This window comes from Struthio camelus, chromosome 3, assembly GCF_040807025.1.
Source record: "Struthio camelus isolate bStrCam1 chromosome 3, bStrCam1.hap1, whole genome shotgun sequence".
Lineage (NCBI taxonomy): Eukaryota > Metazoa > Chordata > Aves > Struthioniformes > Struthionidae > Struthio > Struthio camelus.
Genome location: NC_090944.1, coordinates 61028450 through 61054106, shown reverse-complemented (window position 1 = coordinate 61054106; position 25657 = coordinate 61028450). Strand labels below are relative to the sequence as shown.

The following is a 25657-nucleotide window of genomic DNA, read 5'->3' as shown; positions in this document are numbered from 1 at the left end:
ACAATACGGAAGTTCGTTAATGACGGTGAAGGGAAAGATAGGTTTTCTCCATATCTTCTCGTAAGTGACCTAAGTTCTTCATGCTTGTTTCCATATCTTGGAGGAGGGAGGAAAAGGAAATAAAAAGACTGACAGTGACACTTCATTCCTCATATGTTTGGAAACTGAATTCAGCACAATATATGCAAAGAAAGCTATTTGAAAGTGCTATAGGGATTTAATATTTGTTAAAATTTAGTATTTCTGTTTATTTGTGTTTTCTGCTTTTGATAGACGAAGCTCAGAAACAAATACTGAGTTTTAGTAATTGTGTATAAAAAGCATTACGTGATTTAATTATTGTACAAGAAAGCTCTTTTTGCAAAAGAGTGAGAGCTAGAGATGGATGTTTAATCACTTCTGTTAATTTTTCAGGTGTGACCTCTTAGTATAAGATGACCATATAGATATATTATACCCTTGCCTGTAATGAGTTTGTTTGCATTAATAATCTCCTCTTAAATTTGTTTGAAAAAAGCTGCAAAGCATACTAATTTATTGTATTTATTTATTGGTAGGTCCAACACCTTACCCTCATCAGTATGGAGTTACATGCTCGAACCAGACGAGATTTGGAGCCAGACCCAGAGTTTGATCCTATCTGTGCTTTATTCTATTGCATCTCATCAGACACAGCGCTGCCAAATACTGATAAAAAGGAAATCACTGGTGCCATAGTGATTGATAGAGACAGGACACTCTCAAGCCAAGGTTCCTATTTTTTTTTTTTCTTAACGTACTTTACAAAAATACTTATTTCATAATAATCAAACACTAGCAAGCAAAATATAATCTAATCTGTGAATTACTATTTAGCTCATTTAATTTTGTCTTATTGACTGTTGGATGAATGGCCATATTAAACATAGATAGCGTTTTCCTGCTTATATCTTCCTAAGAACCGTTGCATGGGCTGTAAACCACAAATATTATACGCATGTGGAAAATATCTATGTTTGCGTATTTGTGGACAAGCTCCTGCACTGTTCTAAAAGTATAAAGAGGAAAACCTGCCTTAGTTTCCTACTCAAGTTGCTGGATAGCTACAAGTAGAAAATGTTAAAGCAAGACAGTATGTTTTATATTTTACTTAAGGGTTATTTTTGTGGTTTTATCTGATCCTTTTAGGATCTAAACAGGGGCCCTTATTCTATTGTACCTTTTTGGCTTTGTTTAGACCAGTGATACTCAACCTGTGGCTCTAGAGCCGGATGTGGCTCTTCATGGCCCTACAGGCGGCTCTCGCAATGTAGGCATCTGATCGGCGCTCCAATCTATCAGGCAGCGCGGGGAGCACTGAGCAAATGGACCAGCAGTGTGGGAGTCGCTGAAGTTCCCCCTCCCATAGGGGGAAAGAAAAGGAGCTGCTGGGATCCCCCCACAGGTAAGAGTAGAGAACACCTGCAACCCAGCAGCCGTGGGGCAGAATGGGGAAAAACTCGCCCTTTTGCCCTTCCACTCCTCCTCCCCACTCCTTCTTCCTAGCAGCCAGAAGGGGTTGAAGACAGCATGCTGCTGGGAGAGGGGATGCTAATGTGTCATCTCGTGATGTATCAATATGTGATGATGATGAGGCAGCATCATCACACATTGAAGTGTCATGATGGAAAAAAAACACACTGTTGATACTTGATTTTTTTATGGTGCTCTACAACTCCATTTAACAAAGAAGTGGCTCTCCAGCTGTTAAAGGTTGAGTACCACTGGTTTAGGCTGGTAAAAAAAAAAAAAAAAAAAAAAAAAATCTTTCTTTTAAGGTGTCTTTGGCATTGCGAATGTGTACCAAACCACAAAATACTGTCTAAAATTAAAAAGTGTGGAAAAAACCTACCAAAAATAAATTTAGCGTCGAGGCAACAGCTCCTTCTTTTACCAGTTTATTTTTCAAAGTATTGTAGATATTTAATGATGTTAGGCTAGGTCCCTATTATTCTCAATAAAGTTTATTCTGGTATATGCTTGTTACTAACTTTTTTTTAAAAATAACCGCCGTTACCTTAAGTGAGATTTGTCACAGTGTAGAATTTTATGGCTCCTTAGGTGTATGCCACTCTGATAAATTAAGAAGAAAGCTTTCTGTAAAGAGGTCCAATAATATATTGGAAAAAAAAGGTTTTGATCTGTTTTTGTTAGTGAAATAAAATGCGATGTTTACATGCTGTTGTGACATTTCTTGCTTTAATTGATATGTGCTGTTAATATTTTCTTGGTTAGAACTTGTTGAGTTCCCTGTGGAGTGACTTGGCATTGAGATGCATCTTTTTCCCTTTTTGTATTATTATTGCTTTGTAAGTTACAGTACTCATTTTAACACCTATTTCTGAAAGTGCACTTTTTAAATTATGAAGATCTTAAGAATGTGTCAAAGTTTGAACGCCTTTTGAAAAACATAGATTTGTTGCCTTAATCAGAGATATTACAATCTGTTGTATAAAGAAAATGAAAAGACAGAGTATTTGTGTTGCACACTACTTCATCTAAAGGGTTTCTTTATGCAGAAAGGCAAATGCTCACTTCCTGCATGCATATGAATTCAGCTAGTATACATACGTTACCAGTGTCGACACACTTACTGCACACTACCGTGTGCGGAGTTGCTAGTGTGCTGAAAGCTGTGTATTAACCTTCCTGTCTAAACAAGTCTATATGTGACTGGGTTTATTTTCCGTCTCTATTAGTAGCTTAGCAGTGTTTTTAATAAGTGTGCTGAAAAAGAAAACTATGTCATTTTGCAAAGCACTACTTAAGCTAGTGATTAAAGTGCATGTTTTGCATAAAAACGTTGTATGAGATATCACATAGTCCTTTAATATTTCCTCCTCAAAGCTAATTCTCTCATAGCTGGACTCTTTTAATGCGTAAAAATGGTGACATTTCTCTTTTGAATCAGTGGAAATTTCTGCAAATTACCACTGTGGCATAGTTTTACAAAGTGAAAGGAAGCAACTCTTCCATCCAGTAGGAACAAAATAATCCCATGGGATTAACTGTATTAATAATTAATGTTAAAGATAAAAATAGGATGTATTCTATACAACTTTTTTCGCATTTGTATGTTTTATTCTAAAGCCATACTGTTGACTGAAGTAATGGAATTCCTTCTAAAATTTAATGATTTGTTTTACTTATTTTCTAGGGAGCAAAGACCAAGCCCCCTTGCTCACAAGATCTGGAGTTACAGGACTAGAAGTCAGTTACGCTACTGATGAAAGAACTCTTTTCCAGGAAGTAGTGAATATTGTAAAAAGGTAGCATATCTGTACGTTCTGCTTTTATTTTTCAGGCTTGGTACAGCAGATTTAGTTCCTTCAACCCTTGCCAGTCTCTCAAATACTGTTTTTTGTTGTTATTTCCCTCAAAGGCTTATTTCTAGAGTGGACAAGCATGGTGGTCTCTTGAATAAAAATATTTTCTGCTTTTCCTTTTCTCTGACAGCAAGCATATTCAGATCCTCTTAAGCAGCTGAATTGCAGACTTGAAACTAATCACCCATATAAGTAATCTTTAACATATAACCTTTTTTGTTAATCCTGGAATTCGTTATGCATCTCTCTCTCTCAAACTGTCAGTGTAGCAGATATTAACAGTGCTGAGAGCTTTAGAGCCCCCCTCAGATGGGAAGAAGTTTTCCAGGGCCTTTGCAGGATAGCACAGAAAAACCTGCTTCATACTGAAACTTGTATGGACAGATTACAGTAACCAGTAGGTGAAAATTAGTTTTCTTCCTTAGTTTTGTCTTCTCTGAATGGAAACCCCTTGCTCCATCAGATTGGAAAACTTCTGGTTTTCCCCATTTCCGCCAAGACTGAGAGATCTGTTTGGTACCCCTTTCTGCTGGGGAGTGTGTGGAACTGCAGACGTCTCTTCAGGGCCTACTGACAGATGTGCGAAGCCATAAAATTACAAGGAAAAATAACCAGATTTAAGCTATGAATCACCCTACTGGAATACAGGCTCAGGAAAAAAGTGTGTACTAGGCAGAGTACATTTGCAATTCTCTCTCTCTCCAACCAGAAAACTTCTGATGAGAAAGACATTGACCAACCCCATGAAGCCAGAATACAAAAAGAGTTGCTGAATGCAACCAACACAGGGTGGGTCCTGAAAGAGCAGCACATCCCTGTTCAGAGAAGACAAAATTCAGGTAAGGAAACTAATTCTATTTTTCTCTTTCGTGGAAATCTAGTGCTCCATCAAACTTAGGAAAATTCCTGACATTAAGAGCTGCCAATAAATTAAGAGTCCTCCAGCAGTTGGGAGGAATTTAAAAAAAAAAAAAAAAAAAAAGGAGGGGAGGGGAACAGTATGTAAAGCATGACAGCATGCAAGAATGCTCAGCAGTTAGAATGTGTATTTGTCACTGAAGAACACCAGAAGCCTCCGTCTGTACATATTGAAGGAGTTACTGGATGAAAAAAAGCATGGCAGTTTTGTAGTAGTTCAAGATGGAATGTACCAACCACCAGGCTGCTGACTGACAAGTCTCCTCTTAAGAGATCTTCTCTTTCAACAGTGTGCTAGCTTGCCTTTTGGTCTTAACAACTATATCTTCAAAGATTCAGTTAGGTAACTTTTATTCCTAGAAGGTAACAGATTTGATCTGTTTGTTGGGAGGAGGACTGCTGCTCCTTACAGTTCTTCCTAGTCTACTTCCCTCTCTCATCTGTGCAGCATCACTTAAGGGATCAAACTTCTCGTGAACTCTCTATAAATATATTTTTAAAGCTTGGACCACATCTACAGTTTGCAGCTTTTTTCCACCTTATTTTCTGTAGCCTAGGGCAAAGAGAAGAATAATTTTTTTCTGGATTAAATGAAAGCTGTTTTGTGTTTCTTGGGTGCAAAATAAGGGTCTAGATTCGGAACAGGTTTAACTGAAAGAAAAATTGTGTTAAAAATACTTGATAAAAAGTAGTTGACTGTGAAAATCTTCCTAAGTGGGAAATGAACTAGAAGATTAAAAAACATGTTTCCCAGAGTAAACGAGGAACTTTAATGAAAACTTTCGGCATCAGGAGTTCTTTTCAAAAGAACTTTCTATTGCTGTTTTTAGTGTTGCGGTGGCAGGAGAGAGGTGAGGCTGTTACTGTCTCATCTAGCATAAACTAAGTACTCTAGTTGTTCTGGGAGGTCCACTTAATAGTAGGTCTGCTAGATTAGAGAAAGAAAACAGTCAGGCCTGTTTAAGAAGTATTACTACTCAGAGTCCATGAAACGATACTCAAAGACAGTTTATTTATCAGTAGAGGATTGTATCGCTGTCTTGCATGCTGATATATGCACCAGGCTGAAGGATAATAGGTTCTTGGGACCAAGAACCCATGTTCAGTATGACCACAGCTTGCTTTTGGTTCATTTTTCTGGCTCCCTGGATGTTGGAGTGAAGGGTGGAAGAGCATAATTGCAGATACCTAGCAAGGTGAATGACAGAGTATCTATTCATTCTTGATTGTCAGTACCAGGAACAGACTTTATCAGCTTGTTGGTACACTGAGCAGAGAGTATCAGGAGGTTGTTTCATGTAGTTCAGTCGAAGATTTCTTGTATCAGTTTCCATTTCTAGTCATTCTCTTAGCACCTGGCCTAATTCCTACTGGCATTATGGAATATATTAATTTGTTTGTTCCGATCTTTCACTTCTCCGTGTAGGCTTCTGCTTTTTTTCTGTTCTGGTTGTAGAAAACAAGAAATGCTTGCTTCTGTCGCTTTTTGTCAGTAGTTGTAAACTCTGGAGGAGCATGTTAGAGAAGTCTTGACCTTTGTTCCTAGCACACAGGTGGGAAGAGGAGATGAGGTTTCTTGGGAGATGTATCAGCACTTAGCTTTATGCAAGATTCTTAGCTCAACAGTCTCTCTTCAATCAGAAATCTGCAGAAATGACCCAGAGTATCTATACTAATAGTCTTTACAGCATAGCAGTTGATACTGAGGGACAGAGATGTTAAAAACAAAGTAGAGCTATAGATCTGTACCTATATATCAATGGGTTTTAATACTTTCTAATGTTTTATTCACGGGCTGTACCACTACCTTCATCAATGATGAGTGCTTCCCAAATCTGAGTTTTCATAGTGGAATTAAAGTTACTCTTTATATATTCATTGAAGACCAGTATTGCTCCAGAAAGTTTAGTGGGAGTGATGAGCTGAAGTTGCGTTCAGTTATACCTCCACTGTGAAGTTGTCGAGACAGTGCTAAAGCTGAATGACCATGATGAGATAACCATGGTTTTCTTAGATGCCCATAAAGTAAATACTAGCTTAAGAGTTCTTCTTGAAATTAATAGACATTGTCTCCAATTAACTTGAGGCAATTGGCAAATGAAAATGAGTTGTCTTGAGGTCTGTAGAACAACAGAAAACCTTGATATTTCACTGCGATCATGATCTGTGATTTCATTTATGCTGAAAACTACCAGATTTGTACAAAGAGTAAGGGCAATAAGCACCTTTATTTCTGGGAGATTGTTATTGAGAGTGATTCAGCTGTGAAATGGGAGCGCTCACAAGTGTGGGTCCCAAAATCTGTGTAGAGGCAGCTAAAGGAAAGCATTGCAGTTTAAAGGGTATTTTAGAATTCCCTTTGATTCTAAACGGTATTGAAATGTTGAGCTCCTTGAGGACTGAGAGGTAGAGAACAGTCTGAAACAAAGAGCCACAGAGGTGAGTTTGGAGGAGACAGGGAAGAGTTGAATTCTCAGAGGAACTAAAGGGTAAACAGCATGGATTTGGAACAAAGAAAAGGACAATTATGAAGGCTCTCCTTGGTTCATGGACAGCTGTCTTAGAGTTTGAGAGGAAGCTTTGCTACGCAGGTCCAGTTTTCCATTCTTTAGCGAGCGGTCCACTTGGCTGTAAACAAGAAAATAGGACTTGAGCTCAACTCACATAAAGAAACTGAAAAACAACCTACTTGCCATCTTGTACGACCGCTGAGGATCATCTGCAAGCGTGGAGAGCCACATGCAGGAACTGTAAACTTCCGGAGTTGCCACAGGGAAGGTTCACTTTTTCTTGATATGGAGTCTGGATCTATATTTGTGTCCTAAAGGATTCTCTTATGCTGCCAGAAGTCTGTCTGGGTCTCTGATCAGACCTTCTCTTTATCTGGAGGAGTCAGCTGCAGTGAGCTGGAGAAAAGCTGGAAGAATCTGCCTGCCTGAAACCAAAATAAAACAGAACTACCTTTGTGTCTGAACGTAAAGGCAGAAGAGTGGGTAAACGCATTCACATAGCTCCATCAACCAGTCAGTACAGAACACAGGAAAACTGGCTGTTGGAGGAGGAAGAAGGGAAAACAGCTACAGAAAAGCATTTGTCTTGGAGATTCAAAAAAGGCAGGAAAACTAGGTGCCCAAGCCTGATGGAGCAGTGGATTCCCATGAAAGAGAAATTAAGTGTCTGGGCCTCTTCTTCCGCTTTAGGGCAAATTCTGCCCCTCTTCTATAACTGTAAATACCACCAGACAACAGAAAAAAGCTGATCCTGCAAGCATTGAGAGGAGATTAGGGGAATTCACATGGGATTGCACAGTCCCCATTTCTGTGACACGCAGAGGATTATGGAAACAGAATGGGCTTGCAAAAAACTAGTAGATTCACTGCTACATGAGATTCACCAGCCACCAGCCACTGCTCTTGGTGCCCCTGGAAGCAGTTTCTGGTAAAAGTATAACACTACAGTATAAAGGTATAAGATTTTTCTTGAAGGCTTTGGGGATAAGTCCTTTGTAATTTAATTGATTTTAAATACGTAACATTTAAATATTTTGTATAAAGTTTTTCTTGTAAAGCATGGTGCTAATCACGTTTTTGTATTAGATACACTGAGCTATATTTGTTCTTCTGTAAACGTTTTAGCAACCTTTCCAGTTTAAAATAGAGATGTCTTTAATCTAACCTTCTTTCTCAGGATGGTAACATCTTCTGAGGAGTTTTCCTGTGGAAATCTCTACTTAATGTCCTGTATCAACTTCATGCATTTTTATTGTCCAAAGCAAACTGGAAAAAATGGTTTCAGAGATTTAGGTTATGTACTCGAGTCACCAAGTATTCTGCTGCCATGCAGGTACTGCTTTTCTCTGTATCATAGGTCTGGCCTAATTTTTTCCCCCCATTTCTCTTAATTTTAGCTGGAAGAGAAATAGCGAGCAGGAGAAGCAGAGACACGTAATAGAAGGGAAGGCATAATTGTGAGCTGTAGTGTTCATTCACGAAATCTTTCTTATCAAACAAGAAAGAGGGAGGAGGTGGTGTAACGGCACATTCAACTTAGCTAGAAAGGAAAATAATCGTATTTCTTCTCTCTGCAGCGTGTATGAGTTGAATGTTAATGCTGTCGTCTTTAAATCCTGGCAGTATAAACGCTGCTCTTCATCTTTGCAGAGAGACTGGCAACAGCATGCAAAGCAGTATCAGGGCCTATCCTTTTAACAAAAGAGAGTGCTCTGTGCTGGCAGGCGCACCTCTTATTCCTGTCGTATTAGTCCTAGCCAACAGCTTTTGAACATCAGTGATGCAATGTACTAGTTTGTTGCAGGTGTAAAAGTTGGTCTCATTACAATTTCTTTTAATAAGATAGCTTAACTGGCGATGGAGACCAGCCGGATAGTATACTGTATAAAGTTACGAGGAGAGAGGATGAAAAATATAAAACTTGTCCTCTCCTTAGCTCTTCTTTGTGGTACCACATGAAATGGGCTTTTCCCACCACCTAATGGAAGGGCGAGAGACCTGGGCTGAACTCTCCCCACACCAGTTAAACCTTGGGCCACCCTATTCTTACTGCCATTTGGAATAATGTCATCTTTTGGCTCCAGGCGTTTGCTAATAGCAAAAAGTATACTACAGGAGGCCTCAAGAGAGGACACGCTGGCCAATTTGTGCAGCCTTGATACATGGGATCATGCTGCAGGAGACGGCACCTGTGCTGCATAAATTGAGACAAAGTTGGTCTGCAAGAAATGAGAAACAGTAAACAGTTGTGCCCCTCATGCTATGTGTAGGACACCTGACAGGTCTGTTAATCCCATTGCATAAGGTAGGCTTGAGTACTATAGTGCAGGAGTTTGGGGTCCAGACATTGCAGATATTTGGTAGAAAGGTGTTCTACTTGTATATGATATCATTTATTTTGTTTTTTCCTCCAAAGATAATTCAGAGATACATGCAAACACTTTACTAAAAATTTTTTACTTTGATTATAAAGTTAAGCAGTTAGGATGTGAAATACGTAAGTATCTATAAATTTGTTACTACTAATTCTAGTCTTTTTTGCATATACATTTTGAACGTATATAGATACACAAACAAAATACGTGTATGTGTAACTATTACTGCAGTAGCTGAGCAGCTCAGCTGTTGGTGTGTTTCTCGTTATTCATGCCTTCGGAAGGATACCGCTTGGATTCAAGTTTTCAAAATGAGAAACTGAATCACGCAAACTAAGGGACTGTGTTTATCAGGGAAGTTATGGGCAGTACACTGGGGCCTGACTTACCGTTTACTAGCTACTTTGCCTTGATTTTCCATGTAGATAACTTTGTATGAGAGAGTTGTCTGACTGAAATTTAGACATCTGCCTTTCATTGTCTAGTAAACCTGATCTCTGTTTATATTAAATGGAAAGACTAGCATCTCATTCTGCAAAAGGAGGCTAGCGAATATGAACGGTTCATCCGGAAGGGTCTTTTTTTTTCCTCCATTGACAATAAAGAAACTGGCTTATAAAACTTGAAATGCCTAAATTAGTTGAAATCAAACCCTTCCCTTTAATGTACATGCAGTTGGGAAGGAAAAGCAGAGTAAGTAATGCACTGTAAAGTGATGCGGTATGACTCAGTAACTTGCCATTTTAGGCAGTCCTTAAATGACCTGTACAAGCAGTATTCTGAGTTCAAAATTAGCATACATTTTTTTTCCATCTTTTGAAAGGTAAACTTTGAAACCTAAATGTGGATTTGCATAAGAACTGTTTAAAATATGTAATTTAAGTTAATAGTTAATAGTAGCTCAATAGTTAATTCTCACAAAAAAATGCATGCGTCTGAGAACATCATAAAAAATTAGTGTTGGCTTGGCTTGCCTTGTCTTCTAAAACTTCTCATCTGAAGCAGACCAGAGGAACAAGTCTTAAGATTATACGCAGATGATATAGAGGTCTTTTTATCCATTAGCTTAAAAGTGAATAGAAATACTAACTTGAAGTGATGAAGTGTTGTATTCAGGTGCAGTACAAACAGGAATATTTGCAAGAATAACACAATAGCCCACTAAAATTTGGTTAAGTAGGGCGTGAGGTAGGTAATGCTCCTCTTCTGCAAGTTAAAAAATACAAAGCAACTTTCCTTCACCGCAGATGGTAATTGCTAGTGTACTTCTGGCAACTTGCTGCCTCCAACAGTATGATGGGGTCTGGTAATGACTTAAAAGACCAAGCCACCCGTGGCATAATGAATACAGTTTTCTGTACCATGTAAGCAGTTATTCACAAGTTTCTCATTCAAGTACACATCTGTCATGGAACCCGTCTGCATAATGTCTTGCTCTGCATAAAATCTACAAGTATTTTCTGTTTTGGACAACATGAAACCAGTTTTCAAGTACGATCATAAATTACTGTTTCTGTAATGTTTTCCTTCATTTTGAATAATCAGTAACATTTTGCAATATGCTAGTACCAGAATAGTCTAGTTGCAAGAATTAATGTGAAAATGTGTTAATTTTTCAAGTTTACTTTATGACTGTTTAAACCATTACATAATTCCTTTTTATTTCAAAGCTTAGATGGAGACTATTCATAATTTTGGAATCTTAATTGGCAATCATTTTGTATTCTCCGGAGCAGCAAGTGGTGATAACTCTTTTTGACATCGTGATTCCGTTGCTGGAAGGAGCTGCAGGCTAGCTTTATTCATTTGTTCGTAAGAAGTTCCAAGTAGCTTTGTTTTTGTACGGCTTGCTCTGGGTAGAATAGAGTTCAGAAATGAGTACTATATTTCCTTCACTCCTGATCATTGTTTGCTCTGTCCAGAGGCAAAGAACTGTTCATTTGACGTGAACAGCAAATAGCAAAATAGCCCCCAAATTCAAAGGTCTAGTCTTTAAATATCTCTATAATGCTGTAAACTTAAAATGTACTTTAAAATCTTTTGCTTTAGCCAAAAAATGTATTAAAGCTTTTCCTTCACGGGTGGAAATAGGTGGTAATACAGATTTTGTAATTTATGCTGGCTGATGCAGAATCCCAAATTCTAATAAAAACAGCCCCACTGAATCAAAAGTCAGATCATACTTTTTTCCGTTATTATTAACAAAGATTTCGTGTCCATGGCAGAAGTGCAGAGAACCTCTTTTTTGAAACTAGTCTTAGAGTAGTTGCTACTTTAAAGTAAGTTGTCGTATACCTTTGGTTGGGACACACAGCCAAGGAAGACGCTTTCCCATTAAATGGAAGTCTGTAGCATCGTTTGTCACCTCTATGATATAACTTTAACTTAGGATTTGGGGATAGGGTATTCTCCTATATCTTACAGTCAGCAAATGTTGGCATTTTTTGGTCTGTTTAAGGATGCAAGAGGTACAGCAATCTTGCCCATAAGCTGAGGCCCTTGCCTGCTTTTCCCAAAACCCAAGGTCTACAAGCCTGCATCTTGTTGCGGGGTTAGACGTAGCCTGTGGCACAAGACCCTCAGGTTATTTTCTTCTGCCTCCTGAGGGCATGCCATTTGCTCACTCAGTGGCATTGAATCCTGCCTGCTGTAACTCAAAATGCCTTGACTGAGCTGCATTGAAAGATGCAGCTATCCTTCCCAGTAAAGCCACTTTTCTTTTTGTGGTATAAAAATAATAGAAATACGATGTTGCTTTGGCCAATCCCTTTCTGCACAGCCCCGGAAAATTATTTGTAGCTTCTTATCCTGCAAGGGACCAGCTTTCCAGGTCATGACTTCTGTTTTTAGTAATGCCTACTTGAAGGGCAGGTGATACAGGCTCCTCTAAGCTAACTCCTACCTGAGCATTGACTTCAAAGTCGCCTTGATTGTCCTTCTGTCTGGCCAACTCTTCCCTGAGCCCTGAGTGGGAAGATGGGCAGTGCTTATGTCAGAAAACTCTGCCTTTTCTGTGTCTCGTACCTCAGCCAAGCAAATTTTGCATGAGGTGCAGCCTAAAATGAGCTGCTCTTGTGCCTCTTACAGAAAGAAGTTATTTATCTTAAAACTAGAGGGGTTTAAATAGAACTGGTGATTATGGTTGCTTTTCTCCATGTTTCAGTTTTGACAGCTCACTCAACTGCGAATTGTAACTTTCTCAATAAGAAAAGTTACCATTTAGGACCAGAAGTGTCCTCTGGTTATTATAAACTACATTGCAGTATGCATGATGCACTGACATTTGCAAAGCATTCAGTTATCCTAGTAGCGAGTTGTGTCTTTTCTCAAAAGGCTGTTGCTCAGGCAGCAACAGTAAAAGCATGAAAACGCTTTCCTCAAAGGTGGACTTTTCTATTTTATAAGCGAAAGTAGTACAACAAAGTTGGAAGCTACTAGGCTGTATTTTATTGCAAATCTGTCTCATGCCAGTAGTCAGGTTGTGGTTATGATCAATGTAGTATATCTAAAAGCTGATTAGATTCAGATAATCTTCTTTATTTCTAAAGACAGAAGTAATGATATAAAAAAATCAATTGCTTTCCCAATGACAATACTCTTTCTAAAGAATGTTTCAGTTGCACGCTAAAGAAAATCATGCAAGTTTGCAGGAGGGTTGTCTGTATTTCAAATGTTGTCTCCTAGAGTAGATGCTGCTCTAACAGAAATCCACCGTGGCTTGCTTTTTTTGGTTAAAATCGTCATGACTAGAATGAAATCCTGTTTATACTCTACTCATGGAAAATATTTTCTTAAATAATATGAAGATCATTTTCCTTTTTCCCCCTCTCCAGATATGACCCAGACATTTTGCTAGGCTATGAAGTCCAGATGCATTCCTGGGGTTATCTCTTGCAGAGGGCTGCTGCACTAAATATTGATTTGTGCCAGATGATTTCGCGTGTACCAGGTAAGTTACTGTGTAGGACTTCAGTTCAGTTCCACGGAAATGCGTTGAAATATGTGAGTAAATTTAAAATAAATGCAGGTTAATTTTTGATCTGGAACTCTGTTATTGTTGCTGTTACATAGTTTTAGGTATAATTACAAAAAAATAAAAAATTGAAATACTAGTGTGGTACTGGTTGTCACTGTTTTTTTGAATTTTGAAATTCCTTGTGTATTCCACTTCTGGGTATGTCCTGTATCCATGAATCTAGACTCATTTTGAATAGTTGTGTGTGTGTGTGTGTTTCTTCCAGGCCTCCATCTTGCATGCCAACATCTCGAAATAGAAAGCTTAAGCAGAGCTACTGAAACTCCTCCCCAGTGCTGTCTTGTTACCATCACTGATGAACAATCCTGTTTTCTGTGCGTTGTGTTTTTTTCTCAGTCTTAGTTCTAATTGTAATTCCAGAGAACAAATAAATTACAGAAAGCTTTGAATTCTTGGAGGTTCTCCTGCTACAAAACCTTCTCTTCCTTCTCCTTGGCTTCAGTCATGTGCAGATGTCTTATTCAAGGTACACCGACCATAATCATGATACAGTTTCTGTGACTGGGACAGAAGGACATAAAAATGTTCCTGAGCAGTGTTCTTCCCAGGCAGCAGCCCTGCAATAAAACCTCTGCCTAGATAGCTGTTCTGGTACTGCGGGGAAACATTCTTGACCTGACTATTGAATTCTTTCCTCCAGCATTCAGGAAAAGAACTGTTTTTCCTTGCAAATTGGAGGAAAGTTATCCAGGAGAATGGCAAGATGATGTCTGTACTTAGCAAGTTAATAGAAACTATAATTCTGAAGAGTGGAATTAGTGAACTGCTGTATAAATACAATACACTTGAGAAGAATCAACATCGCTTTTGTGGAGTGCAGAACTGTCTTCTCAGAATTGTTGCATCTCTTTGCAGCTATCCAAAAAGATGTGTATGAGGGAGATTTGATTTTAAAAAACAAAATCCCCTCTGCCCAAGCAGCTCTTGACGGGGCTCTTGCTGAAGATCTGTACAGAAACTACGTCGCCACAGCATATGAAGCGCTTGCCTGTGATTGTCCTATTAAAAACTTGATCCTGTTGTTCAGTAATGATTGAAAAATCAAATGAAATGTTAGGAATTATGGAGAAAGGAAGAGAGAAAACAGAATGTATATGTAGGAATCTGTAATATGTCGGCACCTTAAATACTGCAGTTCTGGCCTCTTCTTCACTTCTCCCCGTTCAAAATGGTTATGAGAGAACTGGGAAAGATGGAAAGGATAATCCAGAGGTGGCTAGTGACGAAATAAGGTAGGATTACAACAAAAATGAGGAAGGAAGGTAGAAGCCTATAAAATCTTGAGAGGTATGAAGGGAAACAGTGATTGATTGTTCATGCTCTTTTCCAATACAAGAAACAGAGGGCATCCAGTGGAACTAGCAAATGGCAGATTCAGAACCGGAGTTGATCCTTCCCCTCTGGGTTATTGAACTGTTGAGCTCATTGCCACAAGGGAGTATGAATGCTTAAAGTGCACATGGCTGCAAGAAGAGGTAAAGTCTTGGAAGAAACAGACATTGGGAATTGCTAAGTATGAGAGAGCAACGTCTGGCCCAGGAAGCTACAGATAGTTAGATCGTGGGAGAGTTCTCAGGAGGTTATAAATATATGCTTCCCCTATTTCTTAGGCACCTTGTTTTGACTATTGATAGAACATGACAGTGGGCTACATGCATCTTTTGGGGCTGACCCAATAGAGCATCTTTCGTGTTTGCACCCTATCTGTCTGACTAGGAGGGCATGGTGTTTTAGAGAAGTTGGATATCAAATACATTCTGTAAGTGATTCCATCTTACTCCAGCTCTTTTTGTTTTACGAAGTTTTACAACTTCCTGGTTTTCTGTGAACTCTTAATAATAATTTTGGAAATCCCTGTCAAGTTAGAGTAGAAGTATTCTCACAAAGTGCATACAATTCTCCAGTCATTCATTGATTTCTGGTAGCTTCAGGGTTGGAAATTAAGGTTTTAGACTCATCTAGAGCTGCGGCAAGACCTTTACCTTCGTGACTTGAACATTCTGCCGAGTTCACTTGCTCATTCCATGAGGTTTAAATATTTTTTCAATTTTTTGATACCTTCAAAATCTTTCGATACCGTTGACACCTGTAATCTGTTTAGGAAGGGTCTAAGTAATAGATACCATCCAAACCAACATGCAGGAACAAGAAAACCTATTGAAAAATATCTCTTCAGTTGAAAGTTATCAGCCACTGGATGTCAGTGAATTTCTAAATGCTTGATTTATAGAAGCCAGAACATGTTATAGTTTAATTACAGATTGGCTAACCAAGGTCACAAATTTCCCTCTTCAGCACAAAGATCTCAAATTTATTCTGCTAGAAGAGTAGCTGCTTGCATGAACCTTGTCATTAAATTCCCTTGATAGGTCAAATTGAGGCAGTAATAATGCCCTTGGGTATAGTCTTCAGATGAAGGAGGTTAAGAAGAACTTCTGACCTCTTCCTCTTCAAGATGTGCGGTCGTTGGTTAGAGGAATGGTAAGTATTATACTCAAAGGTTTGCTAAACCTCTGAAGATCACAAAGGTCTACTGCCCTACTGAAGAAGTCTCACTCAACAGATCATCTTTCCAGTTTGGGACAGGTAACTAGTGTAGATCACAAAGGTCTACTGCCCTACTGAAGAAGTCTCACTCAACAGATAATCTTTCCAGTTTGGGACAGGTAACTAGTGTCTTTTTACCTTCGTTTCCAAGGTGGAGTTACAGCTCTTGACTTGCAGGACAGCTATGTCTGCATTGCAGTTAGTGCAGAACCAGCAACGAAGCTCTCAGTGCCCACCTCCGTGATCAGAGCTGTTATTTGAGTTACTGGAAGTGGGATACACATGGGCAGTTCCTCGAAGAAGAAAAGTTACCTCTCTCTCTCACAACTTCATGGTTCTTACAGGTGTCGTCCCCATGTGTTTCACAGTCAGTCATCTTTCCCTACAAACACAGAGTCCCACGCAACCTGGATTCTGTTTAGTGAAGGAATGGAGGATTGTAACCCTTCATGTCTTTGGCCGTAAAGTTTCAGAGGGCATGCAGGACGTAGGCATGGTCTCCACAATACGTAGGTTCTTGTGCCAGGTGGTAGATACACACCCAGAAGTGGAATACATAACAATCACATGTTTCCAAGAACTAATGTTATTGTAAGGTAAGTTACTATTCTTTTTTGACTGAACGGCATAGGAAAGCTAAGGAGATGTTCACACTGACAGGATCCTTCTGAAAAAGCCGTGCCATAAGTGTGGGCTTGCGTGCATGACCGTAAACATACAAATGTTGTGTTCTCTGTTGCTTTGTGGCCTCCTTGTCCACGGTTTTGATCCCATCTGTGTTCCTCTTGCTTTTCCTGTGGTTCATGTTTCCCTCCCTTCTTCACATGCTGTATTTTCAGAACAGGAAACTTCTGCTCATTCAAGCAGTGTGCTCCTCTTTACTCCTATTGAAATAAAGATGGAAGGTACTTTTCCTTCCCTTTCCTTTCCCTTTGTTAGGTTTCAACCTAACAAAGGAAAGTTGGACTTCTCTCTGGTTTTGCTTTATTGGCTGAGTCTAGTGCTGCCTCTGCCGTTTAGAAGTGAACCATTCATAAGTCATTAGGACGCACTACGAGAGAAGTGAGTAGTATGCCTGTGCATAGTGGCACTTTTTTGTGTGTGCACTGTGGCCTCCAGTTTCCTCCTTTGCATCACAGCTCAAAGTTAGGGAGTGGGTAACCGAGGATGAGAGGATACTTTTTTTTTTTTTTTTTATTTCATCTCTCACACCAAGAAGATAGGAAGAATGTCCAATTCTGCTTCTCAGTGCTTTGTTTCCAAAGAGACTCTGGACATATGTCCCGCATCAGTCGCAGAACGTTGTTGACTTTTGTAACTCATTGTATGCAGAGTCTCTTGTTCATCAGGGCAGCAGTTCTCTTTTGTGACTCCTATACGCTTAACTTTAGCAAGACATGAAGTGGGCTAAAGAAATGTAAGGAATCTCGTAGACAAATCAAAAGAGGAGAACCAGGATGCCGTTGGGGAAAATGAGTGGATGTGAACAAAATAGGACGATTTCTGCTACTGGTAGAAAAAATTTTTTAAGGGGAGGGGAATCAAAAGCGTCTCACTTTCGCAGGAGGTCGAGCATATAAAATAAGCAAAAGAAAAACTGTTGCTGCTTGTGCGGTTCTTCTCCATTCAGACCCACAGAGAGGATTTTTTTTTTCCTGTTTAAAAATCTGAAACAATAAGGAAGTTAAAAAGATGGCATGCATTTTGATAAAGTGTATGAAAGGCCTGTTAAATTTTGTCATGGCTCTGATTTATTGATAAGGTCAGTCAATAAGGAATAGGAATTTTTAACTGTATTTTGATATGATACACATTTGAAAGATCAAAACGAAGATGCTGGTCTCTATTACGTTGTGTCATAGCAGCCTTGCAGAATTTCAGAGAACATTCACTTTTGTCATCAAGGGTAACTATGCTTCGTGGCCATCCGAGGAACTGGTTGCCCAGTTCTAATCGTTATTGCACAGCGTTGTGTATCGACGCTTTTATACTCTGCCCAAAATGCTATCTGTTTTTTGTTAGTAGGATGCTGTACAGGGATATCTGATAAATGATTTCAGACAGAGAACACAACAAATGTTTGAAAAATTGGGGTATGAATTTAGATTTATGGGAAAGTTGTCTCAAGATGCCTTCTTTTCTCCTAGATTAATAAGAAGGAACAAGACTGGAGGTGACAGTTTGTGGAGGTAGCCCTAAAAGCGCCTTGATAACTATATGAAAACATGCTATTTTTTTGCTACTGAATTTTAAACTGTGCTATGCACTTTGAAAATAGTTGTCTAAACTCAGGAGAGAACTCCAGAGCCGCAGGTTCACTGAAAAAAAGACAGTTTTAAGAACCATACAGCAAAAAGACCGTCTTCTCTTGTGCTGTTGTAGTATTTCAAAACATTAAAAAAAAATAAAGCGCCAAAGAGCGTGTCTTTCCTGTGCTGTAGTCACCAGTGTCTTGCAGAAAGAATGAGACATCTACTTCTGTCTCTGCATTTGTTGCTTCCTGTTTCTTTCTCTCCTTCTTGCAGTATCCAGATCTGTGTCTACCTGCTCCCAGTGTGGTGGTTTCACAATATAAAAGGCGCTGAATTTTCTCTCCCATGAGCTGATTCTGATTGTGCAAGGTCTCTCTGGGGCAGAGATCGCTTCTTATTTTTTTCCTGTGTGTTGTGCACTAACGTGCATGCAGCTAGCTCTCAAGTAACGTTCAGCATCGCTTAACCAGTATGTTCCCTGTGGGAATATATTGCCGTGGACCGCGCTTCAGCAAAACCAGAGTAAGAGTTATCTTCAGAGGGATCTGCAAGAGAGTAAAAACGTGGAGTTTTATTTAGAGATTTTGTGGGGAGTGGTAAATAAATAATCTTGAACGATCAGTAATAGCCCTTAGGAATTCTTATTTTTCTAGAGAATTCGAATTGTCAGAGGGATAGCTTGATCTGATGTTGACTGTGCTATAACTTGTCTAAATATATTCTCTTTTAATGTCTTTAGATGATAAGAAAGAGAACAGATTTGCAGCTGAGCTAGATGAATACGGGTCGGATACAATGAGTGAAATACATATTGTCGGGAGAATTGTCCTAAATATTTGGAGGATGATGAGACATGAGGTAAAGTTTAAAAACAGTTTAATGTGCCTGATTTTTTTTTTCTTTAATTATCGTAGACTTTCGGTTGAACTTTTCTTGTAATTTATGTTAGGTTTTTTCTTTGTTTGTACACTCTTATTTTCCAAACAGAGCTGCCTATTACTTTGTGAGACATGGATTTTATATATCACCAAAACGTAAAACACTGAAGCACTTGTCTTTCAGCAGTGTTTCTTAATAGCAGTCCTTTTCGCTTCTGTGTTGGTCTTGAGAACAGCTTACATGTTTCAGCAAGCCGGCTAGTATGATGCTTTTACTAATTAAACACATGAACTTATTTTGAGCTGTCAGACCTACTCATTATTTTGCGGTTCATGACCTTAGGTTTAATCTTTAACTGATTCGGTCTTAACAAACTTTGTTCTGACCAAATTCAGATTTGGTCTTGGTAACCTATCACAAAGTAGTTGGAGTTGGAAGGGGCCTGTGGAGATCACCTGGTCCAATCGCTCCACTCAAGCAGGATCAGCTAGAGCAGGTTGCCCCGGGCTGTGTTCAGTCAGGTTTTGAATATTTCCAGAGATGGGAGACTCTTACCACCTCCCTGGGCAACCTGTTCCAGTGTTCAGGCACTCTGGCAGTGAAGAAGAACCTGCTTACTTAATTCCATGTACTCTTTTCAGCTGGTGAGGGATATTCTTTCCCGACTTGTAAATAGTTATGGACTTATGAACTTCAAAAAAAGAGTAATAATTTCAAGTCATAAATTAGTTGTTAAAATTGTTCAAAAGCATTAACTTTCCTTGACTGTGAAAGATTACAGATTTTTACCACATCCTTTGTTTTTTTCTAGGTGGATCTAACGAACTATACTTTTGAAAATGTGGGCTTTCATGTTCTTCATCAGCGTTTTCCTTTATTTACTTTTCGAGTTCTGTCTGATTGGTTTGATAACAAGACAGATGTCTATAGGTAATGATCTGTTGATCCATTCTTAAGGGAGTTTGGGATTTTTTTTTGTTTTGTTTTTGTTTTTTTAAAGGCAAGATTCTTAATATTGGATAGATATAGGCTAAAATCAACATAGAAATAATTTAGCTCAGGCACTGGAAGAGTCTAGATGCAGCAGTCTAGATGAGCTTATCTGTTCTGCTGCTTTCTATTGTATAGTTACATGCTCAACATTGTATCGTTTTTCTATTTTCCCATTTAAAATACACAAAAACAAATCAGTTTTTGTGTTACAGTTTCAAGGTATTCAAATAGAACTACTATTTTTGAGTTCTATAAGGTCATTATTTTGTATATAATTCATCAGAAGGGCTTCTAATGAATTGACAGGTTTCCATTTTATTTCCTACCAAGGAACAAAGCTAAGCTTTAAGTATAGTACAAAACAAAATACAAGATTTTATACATACGTGTGTGTGTGTATACACATATATACACAAATATGTATATGTACACATATATAGGTATATAAAAATACGTATCGCATGTATCACACTGAGCTTTAGTCTTCCATGGAGCATTTTGGTATTGTGGGGTATGAACAGTTCATAGTACTGTGAGAGTATTGATCATGGCATACACACAATAATTTCTTTAAAACTTAAATACATATGGAATAGATGGAAACTTAACTGAGATTATGAATTTACATTCAGCTGTTTTTTATATATATATAATTTTTATATATATATATATATAATTTTTTTTAAAATATGGAAGATTATTTCCACAAAAGTCTGCTCAATTAAAGAAACATTTAATCAGATGAAGAAGAACTCCAGATTCTGTTTTGCTAATCCTTTAGGGCAGTAAGGAAAACAGTGTATAGCATGTCACATTTTGTGGGTGTCTTAGAGTATGTAAGCCTGTGTTTGTGTATGTCTCATTTTTGAAAAAAGCATGAAAATGTCCTATGGAAAATTATATTTGCTGATCTGTCACAAGCTATCATAAAAATATATTTTTCTTAGGAGAAAGAGCAGCACTCTTCTGACTGTTTATAACTACGTGTTTGCTTTCACAGGTGGAAAATGGTTGATCATTATATTAGCCGGGTCCGCGGGAATCTCCAGTTGTTAGAAACACTGGATTTGATTGGCAGAACAAGTGAAATGGCAAGGCTTTTTGGCATTCAGTTCTTACATGTGTTAACAAGAGGCTCCCAGGTAAAATTTTGTTTTCCGTACACTTCCCAAAAGCAAAATAGTCTTTACAAAATGTTTTAGTCCTTCAGTATCTTTTCAGTCAGTATATGTATTTTCATAAGGTCACAGAGGACAGTTCTGCATAACATGAAATTGAAATGTCAATAAAGTCACACATTTCAAAAGCGGTAATAATGGATTGAATAATTTGTCTCAGAGGTGCGTCAGTTAAAAAGAGCTAAAAGTGCCCCAAAAGTAGTGATTCTAGTAAGTCTCTTCAGGAGCACTGAATTTTCCTTTTGGGTTGATATTTTTCACACTTCATCAGAGGTTGTAAATGAACTTTTTTTTTTAAAAAAAAAAACATTGAGAAATATAATGGAGCTTGTTTGAGAAAGATGAGGCTATTTTCTTCAATGATAGGCAAAACTGTATAGGATATGTGCTAACTGACGCTTCTCGTGAAGCAGACATCTCAGATTTTACCCTAAGACAAGAAGGGCCCTGGCTTTGTAATGTGCATGTGTTAAGTGTTCTGTTAAAGCCGAGGAAATGTCTCTGGGGGACCACACTGCATCTTCCACAGTAGCTTGTTCAGCTTGGCGTGTCACATAATAATTCTTTATGCAAGTCAGCAAAGACAAACAAAAAGCCTTGTTGATGTTACCGCAGGACTCTGCCCAAATACATCTTTGGTGCGAAAGGAAAAGGATGGGCCAGAACTAACGCACCAGAAATAAAGGCAGCCTTGCTCTGCAAGGCAACGAGGAAGTGTGGTATTTCTCTGACACCCGTTTTAGATTCTTATAGCATCAGAAGACAAGGGGACAGGGCGGAGTGAGGTTTGTGCTGCTCTTTCTTTGGGACCCCAGGAGACTCCCGTGATTGCAAAAGGCTTGTCTTGCCCCGGTTCTGAAAGACCAGACTAGCTAAGCCCTGTCTGTCTTCTAAGGGGGTGACGGGGTGGGGGGTTGAATAGCTTTGGGCCAGGTTAGCTTCCTGGACTGACTTAGCATGTGACCAGAAAAAGATTGGAACGAGGGAAGAGAAATTCTCGATTAGGGACAGGGGGAGGGTGGGACTGGCATCCTGCCAGCGTAGATACGCTTCAAGTGTGGTGACTGCAGCCTAGGAAGACTCTCCTCTGCCTGTCGTTTTCTCAAACGGCTGTGAGTGGGAGTGAGCGACAGAAACAAGCTGCGTTTCTCTCCTGACTGTTCTTTTCCCTTCTGTGCGCGAATGTTTTGTTTTCATTGAAACTTTTAAAGACCACAAAAATGGCAGTTGCAACAACTGCCAGTCACCTCAAATCATTTTTTTGCACACAGAAGAATGATCACTGCCTTTTTGAAGACATTCCTGTTCTCCTTTGCTGAAAAAGATGTTAAAGTGGAATAATACCAAGAAAGGTTTTCAGATATTTTAACTGATTATCTTTCCATTTTTTATATCTTCTATTACGTTTTCCAAAACTTTTTTTAACGTGATTTTTCCGTGACTTGATTACGCCGTCTTGGGATGCAACTCCATAGCAGCCTAAACCCCTCTAACGCGGGGTAGTCATAGCCACTTGGATTCTTAGTCGCGTGGTTGAGGAACTTGATGTTGCTGAAAACGAGGGAAAAGAAATGAGCTCTTGCCCAGATCCACTCCCTGATGAGCTCACCGCGCTCCTGAGCTCGTCCCCGGCACGCAGGGCTGGCAAGGCAGGGGAGCGGGCGTCAAGGAGGCAGCGGCAGCTTACGGGACTGCACAACCGTGCTTCCAGTGTGCCGGTGTTCGCGCCCTGGCCTGCGTGAAATGTTTGTGAGGTGACAGGGGCTTGTTATGACTTTTGGTTCTGTAAGTTCAATTGTAACGTCCAAGTTAATGAGGCCTAACCCTTTTGGTGCCGTGACTTGAATATATAGTGCATCAGGCAGAAGGCTTTTGAATAGCGACTGACTTGCTATACTAAGTGTATTTTAGGATTACGTAGGGTCGTTCTTTGGTGTTTCAGGATTTTGAGTCCTTTGCCATCCATATATATATATCATTTTCAGCTATTGTGTTTTTCGTTCCGAGTAGGAACAGTGGGTCTCTGGCTGTAAGTGCTTTTAGAGCCTGACTAGAAACATTTGAGTAATACGTAAATAACTGCAGATGATGTGGCCACCTCCCTATGTGACATTTTGTGATGTCTTGAGCAAGATAAAGTACTTACCTTTTTTGATATTTTATCCTTCCTGTACTCCTTGTGGCATCATCAGGGAGTGAGCACGATACCCAATGGAGTGAATTAGACTTCGGAAACAGACTTAAATTCTTCCTTCTGTTCTGTTGCTGCCGAGGACATTCTAGTACCCTCACGTGACCAAAAACTTGGAGGGCACAATTATTTGCTTAAGCGACTCACATGTCATGTCTCTGTTTCCTTGAATGTTGACATAAAATTTCAGTGCAAATTCCTATGGAAAATGGTAAGCAAAGTATCTGTACTATACCTTGTTTTTTTCGCTCTTCTGCAAAACCTTGGTTCAGAATACTCACTCGCTGGGTGTAGTGTAGCAATATGTCTCGTTGCACATTTTATACTGACCTGGATGTTTGTTTATATTATAAAGCAGAAGTACTGGATTTAGCCCATAATTAGGGCTAAACGATGCAGAAAGGCAAGGAACAGTTCCATTGTATGTGATGGAGAGTATACCTTAAGAGTATGGCTATATACTTTGGAAAACCAGTTGTCTGCGCTTTAAGTTCAGGAAAATATAAGTGCATATTCCTTGGGTTTTAATACACCACCAGCATGCATTCTGCATTTTTTAAATGGTAATTAGAATGACTATTATCCAAACTGTGTTTTGCAGTATCGCGTGGAGTCTATGATGCTGCGTATTGCAAAGCCAATGAACTTTATTCCTGTGACACCCAGTATCCAGCAGCGAGCTCAAATGAAAGCCCCGCAATGTATTCCCTTAATAATGGAGCCAGAATCGCGTTTTTACAGCAATGCCGTACTTGTACTAGATTTCCAGTCGTTATATCCTTCTATAGTGATAGCATACAACTACTGTTTTTCAACCTGCCTGGGACATGTGGAAAACTTGGGAAAGTAAGTTACTTTTCTTTCTCTTGCAAGCTTTGATTCTGCAGAGACTTGAGCATCTTTTGTTAAGACACTGAGAAACCCCCAGCTGATGTTGGAAACAATGGACATAGACAAATAGTGCCATTTTTTGGTTACAAAACAGGGATGCTAAAGATCTGCCTTGTGCACGCTCACACATATATATGTATATGTATGTATACATGCCAATATATGTATATTTTTAATTAAATACAGTGTTAGGATTCCCATGTTCTGTTCTGTTAAAAACTGGAACTCTGTATGCATGTACCTTGTGTGTATGCATCTTCCATCAGTGTAGTGATGTTAATTTTTGATATTACTTCCAACTAAGTTGGAAGTTGTATAAATCCACTACACATTTTTCAAGATGGACTAGTACTATTCCACTACATGTTAAAAAAATTGTTGTTTTTCTCTTCCAAGAGTTTTGGTTCATTCTTGTCTTAACTATTCAAAACGAAAAGCTAGAATGAGTTATTCTGTGTAGCATATCTTATTAAGCGCAATGATTTTTTTTTTAATTGGAAAAAAGAACTAAAATCTCACTGCTTATTATAATTATGTTTATAAACGATATGTGGAAGAATTGGAAGATACATGCAACAGTTGCTAGGTGTCGCCATCAGATTTTCAACTTTCTGGCTTGAAATTCTGAATGTGTAGGAAGAGATTATATGTAATGGGTTACTCAGTAAACATGCCAGGTTTCCGTGTTGGATTATGGTATGACTGTGTGCTGCACTACCCACTCAGCATTTGGAAATAATGCATAGAGCAGAACAGAACTGATAATTTACTTTATGTGGAGTTTAGCCGTGTATTACTGCTTTACTCGCTACTGCTTTACTGCTTTACTAGAGCATTTTGCACCTAGCTAAGAAATTGTAAGTGACAGTATGTTTATTTCTACTGGAGACAGTAGTTTTGATTCCGTTCTTGTTGGCATTATCTGTATTTTAATGTGAGCTGACGCTTTTGCTTGATCGGGCCGTAAGTGAATGAATCATCTCCATATTTAATTCTTCCCTTTGTTAGATATGATGAGTTCAAATTTGGCTGTACATCTCTGAGAGTACCTCCAGACTTACTGTACCAGATAAGGCACGATATCACAGTGTCACCCAGTGGAGTGGCTTTCGTCAAGGTAATGATGTTAGTGCACTGTGAGATTTTGCTGCATTAAGAACAAGCAGAAGGGTTGGGAAGAAGTTCAGTCTCTCTTTTCCCAGTGTTTGTTTGTTATTCTTCAGAGTGCTGAACTTCTGTCAGTTCAGGAAATAAAATGTCATCTTTATGCTTTCGTTTATAGTGAGGGCTCATTTCATCTACAATTAAACTATATTTTACTTGTACGGTTTGGAGGTCTGGCAGGTAATTATCTGTGTGTAACACTTCATTCTTCTGCAGCTGATTAGCAGAATGCTTTCCTAGAAAAAGAGCCGTGGTTTGGGAGAGGAAACTCCCTGACTTGAATGTTCTCGTTTTAAGTTGTGAGTACTGCTGGCTGATTTATAATGACTTAATAAACATGGCCTGGATCTCTTACGAGTAATTAGCCAGTCACTAGCAT

At 38.9% G+C, this 25657-nt stretch overlaps 1 protein-coding gene across 4 annotated transcripts in view; it reads left to right on the top strand.

Moving 5' to 3' along the window:
* Positions 1-25657, top strand: part of REV3L (REV3 like, DNA directed polymerase zeta catalytic subunit) — a 128037-nt gene that overhangs the window by 89452 nt on the left and 12928 nt on the right. For all 4 annotated transcript variants that reach the window (XM_068938052.1, XM_068938055.1, XM_068938054.1 and 1 more), the window contains exons 17-24: positions 558-750; positions 3176-3287; positions 12981-13096; positions 18722-18840; positions 19673-19791; positions 20855-20996; positions 23825-24069; positions 25123-25231. In XM_068938052.1, the coding sequence (XP_068794153.1) occupies positions 558-750; positions 3176-3287; positions 12981-13096; positions 18722-18840; positions 19673-19791; positions 20855-20996; positions 23825-24069; positions 25123-25231 (1155 nt within the window). The remainder of the gene's footprint in view (positions 1-557; positions 751-3175; positions 3288-12980; positions 13097-18721; positions 18841-19672; positions 19792-20854; positions 20997-23824; positions 24070-25122; positions 25232-25657) is intronic.